Here is a 10,616-nt window from a genome sequence, read left to right on the forward strand (position 1 = left end):
GCACAGAGTCCCTTGCATGCGGCAGCCCTGGGTTCGATTCCCAGCATCCCATCTGATCCCCTGCCTGCCAGGAGTGATTCCTCAAGCGCAGAGCCAGGAGTAACCCATGAGCATTGCCAGGTGGGGCCCCCAGACCAAAAAAAGGGGGGGAGGGGGATAGGAGACAGATCAAGAGGACAGTGGGTAAGGAGCTTTCCTTGCCCACAGCTGACTCCAGTTCCATCTCTGGCATCCCATGTGGTCCCCAAGCCCTGCCAGAAATGATCCGTGAGTGCAGAGCCAGGAGGAAGCCTGAGCATCACCGAGTAGAGCCCAAAAACAAAACAGAAATAATAATCACACGCTCTTCAACAACGCATGGATTAAAAATAAAATTTCCCCCCAAAAAATGTTTATGTACATATATATATATTTTTTTCCTTTTTGGGTCACACCTGGCAATGCACAGGGGTCACTCCTGGCTCTGCACTCAGGAATTACTCCTGGCGGGGCTCGGGGTACCATATGGAATGCTGGGAATCGAACCCGGGTCGACAGCATGCAAGGCAAATGCCCTACCTGCTGTGCTATAGCTCCAGACCTCCCCTCCTCCCCAAAAAATGTTTAAAAAAAAAGGAAGGAAGGAAAAAAGAAAAGGTGCCGGAGATAAAGTACAAAAGATAAGGTCTTGGGGCTGGAGCAGTAGCACAGCGGGCAGGGCGTTTGCCTCGCACGCGGCCAACCCGGGTTCGATTCCCAGCATCCCATATGGTCCCCCAAGCACAGCCAGGAGTGATTCCTGAGTGCAAAGCCAGGAGTAACAAAAAAAAGATAAGGTCTTGCTTTGCACATAGCTGATGCAGGTTCAATCCCCAGAACCCTGTATGGTCCCCCGAGCACAGCCAGGAGTGATTCCTGAGTGCAGAGCCAGGAATAACCCCTGAGCATTGCTAGGTGTGACCGAAAAAATCAAAAAAAGGAAAAGGGGGGTGAGGGCTGATAGTTTCTAAAGCCCTAAGCTGAGGCTGGGGAAGCCTGACAGAATTCCCAGAGTCTGACCCAGCCACTGCCCGGTGGGTTCCCCAAGTCTCCTAGGGGAGCCCCCATCCCCCAACCCCACCCCACCCCCCACGCACACACACACAAAATATCTGTGTCAGTCTCACTTCTGCACTCCTGCCACTTGCTGGGTTTTTTTCTCTGCAGTGGAGTGGGTCTGTGGGGGAAGAATGGCAGCGTCGTCCTCATCCTCCTCGGCGGGAGGCGTGAGCGGAAGCTCCGTCACTGGATCGGGCTTCAGCGTCTCCGACCTCGCACCACCCCGGAAGGCACTTTTCACCTACCCCAAAGGAGCCGGAGAGATGTTAGAAGGTGAGCTTCTGCCGCTGCCTGCTGAGTGACGGGAATCATAAAGGAGCTTTTAGGTGGAGTAAAGATGAGTTCGCAAGCACAGTTCGTTGTCTTTTTTTCTTTATGTCAAGAAGAAAGATATTTCTGATGTGCCCAGCTAAGCTTTGGAGGTCAGTTAGCAGCATGAATTAGTAGCCATTGCTGTCAGTCACCTTCAGACAAATAAAAAATAAACAGAGGAGCTTGCCCTTATCTTGACTCCACATTTCATCTCTTGTCCCCATTTCAAAATATCTTTAAAGCACAAGTCTTTTCCCCCAGCAGCCCCATTTTGGAGCAGAAAAGGATGGAAACCAAGATGGTAAACTAGAATTCTTGAGATCCAGAAAAGTGCTTGACAATGTTCATGTCTGTGCTCAATCAGGAACTCTCTTGACCTGCTGTTCAGGTTTATTATGATACCAGTTGACTTCCTATGGTTAATAGTGTTGATGTAGGGATCAGAGTGAGTAGGGCATTGAGTAGTTCAATTGCTTTGCACACAGCTGACCCATGTTCAGTCCCTGGTACCATATATGGTCTCCCAAGTCTCAGTAGTAGTGATCACTAAGCACAGAGCCAGGAGTAAGCCCTGAACATAGCCAAGTGTGGTCCAAAAGCATCCCCCACCCCCTCCAAAAGACAAAAGGCAAAATCTGGGCTGGAGAGATAGCACAGTAGGTAGGGCACTGGCCTTGCACACAGACAACCTGGGTTCTATCCCCAGCATCTCATAATAGTACCCCGAGCACTAGTAGTAGTAATTACTGACCATAGAGCCAGAAGTAATCCCTGGGTATAACCCAAAACCAATCATACAAACAAGACAAATTCTATTCTAGCTCTTTCATGCCTAAATACATGTTGATTTTTTTTTACTTTATACACAGCAAATTTTAGTAAAGTACATTTAATAACTTAGAAATGTCTGAGAAAAATACAAACTATAGTTAGGGATTGTCTTTTGGAGGTCACCTTTTTTCACTTACATCAAGTTAATTAAAAACAGAGTTCTGAGTACACCAGTGAAACAAGAATGATATGTGACAGGACTACAGGGATCGCCAAGGCTATCATATAGGTCCTCTAGAATTGGCTTCACTCACGGTTAGAGAAGGGACCCGAGAGATACCACAGCAGGGAGGGCCTTTGCCATGCGTGCACCAACGTGCATTCTATCCCCTGAACACCACCAGGAGTGATTGTTGAGCACAGAGCCAGGAGTAACAGCTGGGTGTGACCCAAAGACCAAATAAACTATGTGTGTGGGGTTTTTTTTTTAATCTTTAGTGAAGTAATGGATGGAGCAGTATAGTTAGAGCTATATCCCAGGTATGTGTACTTCTGCCTTCGTCACGTCATCTGCTGTGTTAGCTGGTCATTCCCCAATCTTGGTGACACTGGATGTGAAGATAGTGAGCACGGAGACATTGTCCTATTTGGCACTAAAAATACATCATGGCTCCAGTTATTCACAGCACAGACTTGGTGATAAGGAAGTTTCCACAAAACACATCAAAAGTTGGATTGTATCTTAAATTGCATAATGAGTTTCAGAGCAGGAAGAGAATAATCGATATTTAACAATGGGCAAAGATCAGAGTCATCTGAATTCCAACTACGGGAGGGATTTCGTACAGGCGACGCCTCTGTCGTCTAGATCACAGACCTTTTTTCGGTAGCCATCAGGTGACTTGGAAACTTGCCCAAAGACAGGCTTCTAAAATTGGTCTCAGTGTTGATGCTCTGGCAAATTATAGTTCTACCCATTTTTATTCTATCCAGGGGCCTTCGTGGAAGGTGCTGGCTATTGTAGGATAAATTTAAATACTATTTTTAAATCAGTGCACAGTTCAGATTTCACTCGGGTTTAAAATAAAGCTTCACCTTTGGGGTCAGCGAGATCATACAGGGGTCAAGGCACTTGCATTGCGTGTAGACAGCCTTGATTCCATCCTGGTGCCACAGACAGTTCCCTGAGCCCTGCCAGGAGTGATTCCTAAGCCACCACTGTGTGTGGCCCCACCATTAGCCACTCCTCCCCCCCAAAAAAGAAAAAGAATACGCCTGAATATCAGTTTCAACTGGTATCTGAGGGTTGGAGAGACAGTGCAGCGGGGAGGGCACTTGCCTTGCACGCAGTGGACCCGTTTTGATCCCTGGCACCACATATGGTCCCCAGAGCCCTGCCAGGAGTGATCCTGGGCACAGAGCCAGGAATAAGATTGAGCACAGCTGGATGTGACCCAAAAACAAAAACAGATTCTATCTGAAGCTAGAAAGATAGTGCAGGACTTAAAGTACTTAAACCACCTTGAGCACATCTGACTGTTGATCCGTGGCTGGTGCCTGAGCATCACTGAGGACGGAAGATAAATCAACTGATAAGATGGGGTTTGTTTGGAAGCCCTTCTTCAGTGTGTCTCTGAAAGCTGTCACACTGGGCCATCTTTCTTACACTGGTTCAGTAGAATCGGAACATAGAGTAAAAAACATTGCTGGTTCAGAGTGAGGCACAACAGCTATCAGGAGACAAGGCTGGATGTTGTTTATAACCTTAACAGGTTCAGCCTGATCGCAGACTCTTCAAAGTCTAGGATAATAAACTCAAATAACCTGTAGTTAACCTTGTGGATTAACTTTTCCATGCATCTGTTTTCTGATAACAGACACCCTCACATAAACCCTACTCAGCAGCTCCCTGCATTCCCGCCCTTGGCTAAGATTATCCTCCCTGGGTTATTAGTGAGCAAATGAGACACTGCCTTCCAGCCCAGAAGTGGCTGGGTTTTAGTGACATTGTAGCCCACTCAAGTATAAATTACCTGGCATTGTGTAATTTCCTACTGTGAGGTAAATTCCTTTAAATGAATTTGTTAGCATCCTATTTATTGGAGTTGGCAGTGGTGTTAAATTTGGGCAATTTACTGAAGTTTCCACTATTTATAACCTTTGCTTGTCCCTTAAGAGGAAAGCCGATGTATTGCTGCTTGGTGTGTTACAAAGGGTTTGATTACAGTGTCTAAATGGAAGACAGATTGCCCCGGGCTGACTCTCTCTGGAGAAATTCCACACTTTAAATTGGTACAGATATCCCATCTAATAGGATCTGGCCAAGAAGCACTGGACTTTGTGGTTAACACAGAACTGCACATCAGCAAAAGTGGGTTTCATGGGCACCTAGAGGGGCAAAATGATACACAGGTGTGTCCTTCTGCAAGATTAGTTTACATCCTTTCGCTTTGAAGTGTATTACCAAGGGAAATATGCAAATGTTAATAACTTAGGCATTTTCTTCTAATAGCTCCTGTGATTAAGTGTAAGTGGGTGGTTACACTGCCAAGAGCCTCCAAGTACATCTTGGCTTGGTTCTTCCAGCCTATAATCCCTGCCACCTCGTGTGAGATCCTAAAATCCAAAAAACAAACCACCTGAAAGTAAGCTCTAGCCTCTGCTTTGCTCTTGCTAAAATGAACTGAGCCATAATTGGATTCTTTGAGCCAGGGTAGGAATCGGATCATGAATGTTCGCATATTTAGACAGGAAGGCTATAATCAGTTCCATTGTTCGTGTCAAATGGTCACGTAGTCCCTCTTCCCACAGTTAATCCACAAGTATTTGCTGCCCATTGCCTAAAAAGAAATCAGTGATAATATGAGTTTACCTCAGTTTTAATATTAAGTTAAGAAAAATAACCTGTGGGGGTTTTGCGCACTAAATGACATTCAGACAGGACTGAGTTAAGAGGGACAGGACAGAGCACGTTCCGTGGAGCACAATATGCAGGCAGGAGGGTGGATCTACAGAAGTGAAGCCTGAGCGATGGCTTGGCATGCCAGAGGTTCAATCCCCAGGACCACATAGTCCCCCAGTACCAACAAGGTGTGGCTCCAAAACAGACCAAGAAAGATCACACTGTTCCTAAAGTATACACACAGCAGTTGTGCTTTGGTTTCTCTTTGCGTTGATTTTGAAGATGCTACCCCCCTTGGTTGTGTATTGAAGCCAGTGGCAACAATATCCTTCACTTTTTTGTATAATTCTTTTTTCTTTTTTGGGTCACACCCGGCAATGCACAGCGGTTACTCCTGGCTCTGAATTCAGGAATTACTCCTGGCGGTGCTTGGGGGACCATATGGGATGCTAGGAATCGAACCCGGGTCAGGCGCATGCAAGGCAAACGCCCTACCCGCTGTGCTATTGCTCCAGCCCCCGATATCCTTCACTTTTTTGTAGCACTCCCCGGCTTCTGACATCAGGTCTGTCTTGTGTGAACCCCAGCATGAAGCCAGATGGCATCCTGCCCCCAGACACTGGATACCTCGCTGACATAGCAGCCCCTGACTGACAGGCGAGGGCTTGACACCCAGCCGCCTGGCAGGAGCTCTCCATTTGTTGTAGGCTTTTTGCAGGAAGACACCTTCCCCAAAACGGTTTCTGCTCCCCTTCTAAAAAGCACACTTTCCGACACAAGCTCTGTGTTGTTGATCTGCCTCCCTTGGTGGGAATCACGAAGCCGCTTGGCTTTCCCGGTCAGCTTCCAGGTTCCGCAGTGACCAAGTTGGTGCCCTTTCAGTCACCAGTTCTTGGCCCCAGGACAATGTTGGGTTCTGACATTGCGCCATATTCTTATCGCCAATCAAATGGCAGTGTTTTGGTTCAGTTGGCAAATCAAGGTTACAATTTACGTTTATGGAATGAAACTTCCCAGCAGTGTTTTTGAGATGGTCATAGTGATGCAATTTGATATAGTAAAAAAATTCAAAACAACTGTTTTCCCTTCAGTTCCTTAGAATGGATATATTTTGGACCTTTGGAGTTGGTGGCACAGGGATCGTGTGCCCAAGTGTGTCAGCTGTCAGCGTTCATTTGACGTGCAGAATAGGAGAACATTAAGAAACCATCGGGTTGAGGGGGGCCCCGTGTTGGCTGGGACATCGACTGAGGTTACTTGTTTTTGTTTTTTTAAACACTATTTTTAAACTCATAAACAAGTAGGACTATTTAAAACTCAAGGTATAGAAGAAGCAGGCTTTGTAACACAATGTTCTCAGTGAAACAGGAACCCTCTGTGAGCACTGAAAGATGAGCCCCGTAGGGGAGAACAGGGAAGAGAATGGGCACGTTTAGCCTGTGAGAAGCCATGAAACCCTTCAAACAGATGAAAACTTTGCCTCTTTTGTTTGTAGATGGCTCGGAGAGATTCCTCTGTGAATCCGTTTTCAGCTATCAAGTAGCGTCCACGCTTAAACAAGTGAAGCATGGTGAGTGTGTGGTTTTAGGTGCTTAACTCTGAGAGTAAATTCACTCGGGCTCAGAGGCCCAAAGGACTGTCTTCCTGTGATCTGTTCGCCATTCTGGAACCCCAGCGAGAATGGCTGTTTCATTTGGAAGAAACAACCCATATCTCTCCCATTGGGAGACCCGCAAGATTGACTTCTGGCTAAAGGAACCAGATTAAATTTTTATAAACACACACACACACACACACACACACACACACAAAAGAAATTCACTCGGCCTGGGAGAGGGGAATTCAGGAAGGTCAGTATGCTGTGACAGAAACCCCTAAAACTCTGCAAGGTTGGTCAAGGGTTTTTGTTGTTGCTATTGTTGTGTTTTTGTTTTTTTGTTTTTGTTTTGAAAGGTTATTTGGGCTTTAGGCTTTCTAAATTACCTGCAAATGTATATGTGTGTATATGTATATATGTGTGTATATATGTATATATATCCCTATGAACTGGAGAGGTACTCCAGCGGGTAAGGCGCTTGCCTTGCAAGCAGCTAACCGGATTCAATCCCCAGTAACCATATGGTCGCTTGAGCACCGCCAGGAGTGATTCCTGAGCGCAGAGCCAGGAGGAACCCCTGAGCATCACAGGGTATAGCCCCAAAACAAAACAAAAAATTCTACTATCCTAAACCAGACCAAATGTCCACATTTTCCTGTGATCTCCTCTCACCGGATCCCCATGCATGAGGTATTGGGCCACGCCCAGTGGTGCTTGCAGCTCTGCTGGTGATCTCTCCCCCTAGTTCTGAGGGGACAGAATCAGGCTTGAGGCACCCAACCCCCGTGCTGTTTCCCCAACCCGAGCTTTCCTTTTTTGTTGTTGTTTTTAAGATTAACTTTATAGACCCACAGGAATAAGGGCCTGTTACTACAGTCCTGGTACTTTCTTGCAAACCAGTCATCATGTTGGTAAAGAGTTCCTATCTCGTGGGAATTGTGTCCTATTACATGTTACCTCTTTGACTCTCGGCAGATCAGCAGGTTGCTCGGATGGAAAAACTAGCTGGTTTGGTTGAAGAGCTGGAGGCAGACGAGTGGCGGTTCAAACCCATCGAGCAGCTGCTGGGCTTCACACCCTCTTCCGGCTGAGGCTCCGCCAGGCGGGACCAGCATCACCTGGGCTGGGGAGCACCGCTCTGTTGCTGAGTGTTCCTTCCATCCACGCTTGGTTTCTTTGTATCTATCCATTAGCAACAAATGTAACATGTGTGGGAAATTTGTGTTTGTTTATTTTACTAAGAACTGAAGCTGGAGCTGGGGTTCCCTGGCGGACCAAGAGGTAGGGGTTTAAGAGCTATTTGTGAAACTTCCCAAGTCCGGGAAGGGAGAAGTGACCAGCTGCGAAATCTCTCTCCTGTCATTCATGCAGTGCCCGGCAAGCCACAGGCCGGGATTGACACGGTGAAAACAGTATTTCTGACCTAAAACAGATCTCTCTGGGGGAGAATGTGATTTCCTCTTGGGATCTCTTCAAATGAGAAATTTTTTTTTAAGTGTTTGGGCGTTGGGGAGGAGTTAGGTCTTTTATTTCTATGCATCTAATTCTTTAGAGTCTTAGCTTTTTCTGACCTCTTCAAGACACGTCAAATTCTAGCCAAAGAAATTGCTTTTTGAGTGCTGAAAATAAAGCAGTGGGAAAAATCCTTTTAAACACAGAAATCCTGAGTTCAGCTCTGGTAGCTTCAAACAATCCTGTAGCAAATAAATCCTTTGAAAGAGCTCCAGATTACTTCATTCTTTCAAAGTCTTAAAGATCTGGGATAGGCGGTAGAGGTCAATTTTTTTAAATAAAAGACAGTCCGAAAACCATTTCCCCTAAGCAAACGGTAGATTTGCTTTACCTCAGGGACATTTCTCTGTTAAGAAGTGAGTGTATCTTACTAGTATTGTGAGGGCCCGAAAGATAGGTCAGCAGGTTACCAGTGGGCTCTGCAGGCCACCAGCCACCCCAGCACCGCGTGGCTCTGGGTCCTCTCCAGAAGCGATCCCCACATGCAGAGCTAGAAAAACACCTAACCTACTGCCAGGTGGTGCCCCAAGTAAATAAGTGTATGTAGCTTTAACACTGTGGTAGGGGAAAACCTGTAACACAAAGGCTTGCCAGGGCCAGAGCAATAGAAGGGCAGGTAGGGCATCAGCCTTGCATGCAGCTGACCCAGGTTCAATCCCCACCGCCCCATGTTGTCCCTTGAGCAGAGCCAGGAGTAATGCCCGTGTTCAGAGCCAGTAGTCACCCCTGAGCATCACCAGATGTGACCCAAAAACCAAAACAAGCTAAGCGTTTTTCCTTTGTTCCCACCCATAGGTCCATACTACAGAGTCAGGAAGATTTTTTGCATCAGACATTTGCCTTCTCGTTAATAATTTGTACCAAATCCATTTAGAATTGCTAAGTTATAAATAAACATAATACAGTAGCCTTGGTCTGAATCTCAGTTCCGAATGTTTGAACATGTTCTCCATGACAGGAAGGTAGTGTCCTCATTGCCTTGGCAAAGAATCTCAGGCTAGGAGAGTTAAGGGCCTGCTCGTGCCCATACAGAAGCAGCTCTGGCACAGTGGGATATGCAGCTGATGATTCGGCAACTCTTCTGGCTCCGAAGCAAACCAGAGCACAGAAATTAGCCCAAGCCCACCAGCTCCATACTAATATTTCTCTATCCAGGGGCCGGAGTGATAGTACAGTAGACAGGGCACTTGCCTTGCACGTGGCCGCTGTAGCACAATCCTCCCGTTATTCATCAATTTGCTCGAGCGGGCCCAATCATGTCGCCATTGTGAGACTTGTTACTGGGTTTGGCATATCGAATACATCACTGGTAGCTCACCAGGCTTTGCCATGCTGGCAAGGTACTCTCGGTAGCTTGCCGGGCTCTCCGAGAGGGGCGGAAAAATCGAACCTGGGCGGACCAGGTCGGCTGTGTGTAAGGCAAACGCCCTACTCGCAATACTTGACATCTCATATGGTCCCTGAGCACCACCAGGAGTAATTTGTTGTTGTTGTTGTTGTTGTTTGGTTGGTTGGGGGTTTTTTTGTTTATTTTGGGGGTCTTACCTGGAGATGCTCAGGGGTTACTCCTGGCTCTGACTCTGGAATCACTCTTGGCACAGCTCCGAGGACCATATGGGATTCTGGGAATTGAACCTGGGTCAGTCGCGTGCAAGGTAAATGCCCTCCTTGCTGTACTATTGCTCTGACCCCTGCCAGAAGTAATTTTCTGAGCTCAGAGCCAGGAGTAACCCCTAAACATTGCTGGGTGTGACGTGTGTGTGCGTGTGTGTGTGTGTGTGTGTGTGTGTGTGTGTGTGTGTGTGTGTATTTATCCACCCAAACAAGGAATCACTCCTGATAGATTCGGAGGACCATATGGGTGCTGGGATTAAGTCCAGGTCTGCCATGTGCAAGGCAAGCCTCCTACCCAATTGTACTATCTCTCCTGCCCCACCTCTCAGTTCTTTTTTTTTGGGGGGGGGGCGGGGGCAGAGGGGCGTCGGAGGATGGGGTAGCCCCAGCAGTACTCAGGGCTTACTCCTGGCTCTACATTCAGGGATCACTCCTGACAGATTTTAGGGGATCATATGGGGTTCCAGAGATCAAATCTGTATCTGCCACATGCAAGGCAAGTTGTCCTATTTCTCTGGTTCCATCACTTGAGTTTTTGAATGTATTTTTTAACATCAGCTGTCTTGATTACCAAAGGGAAAAGTCAGAATGCCTGTATTGCAGTAAGCCAGATTTTCACTGACAGAAGTTATCTTTCTCTTGTTTCACCTGTGTATCTGCAACAATGACAGTCTTATCTTTATCCTTTGATATTTGGACTTATGGAACGTGTTTCTCTGTTTTTATCAAGTGGGAATTCCAGGGCTTCTAGGGTTGAGCAGTGTACTCTGACGCACTCACAGTGCTCTCCGTCTCCTTCGGCTTCGCGGGGAATAAACCCTAAGCGTTTTG

General features: G+C 46.8%; 1 protein-coding gene and 1 non-coding gene across 3 annotated transcripts in view; both read left to right on the forward strand.

Moving 5' to 3' along the window:
- Positions 1-8,381, forward strand: part of ANAPC16 (anaphase promoting complex subunit 16) — an 80,770-nt gene extending 72,389 nt beyond the window's left edge. For both annotated transcript variants that reach the window (XM_056113537.1, XM_056113536.1), the window contains exons 2-4: positions 1,186-1,350; positions 6,558-6,632; positions 7,635-8,381. In XM_056113537.1, the coding sequence (XP_055969512.1) occupies positions 1,209-1,350; positions 6,558-6,632; positions 7,635-7,750 (333 nt within the window). In that variant the 5' untranslated portion in view covers positions 1,186-1,208 and the 3' untranslated portion in view covers positions 7,751-8,381. The remainder of the gene's footprint in view (positions 1-1,185; positions 1,351-6,557; positions 6,633-7,634) is intronic.
- Positions 1,425-1,553, forward strand: LOC130022773 (small nucleolar RNA SNORA19). Its single transcript, XR_008792308.1, has one exon. It is a non-coding gene; the product is annotated as a small nucleolar RNA SNORA19 (small nucleolar RNA).
- Positions 8,382-10,616: the final 2,235 nt, after the last annotated feature.

Source organism: Sorex fumeus, unplaced genomic scaffold (assembly GCF_029834395.1).
Source record: "Sorex fumeus unplaced genomic scaffold, SorFum_2.1 ptg000020l, whole genome shotgun sequence".
Lineage (NCBI taxonomy): Eukaryota > Metazoa > Chordata > Mammalia > Eulipotyphla > Soricidae > Sorex > Sorex fumeus.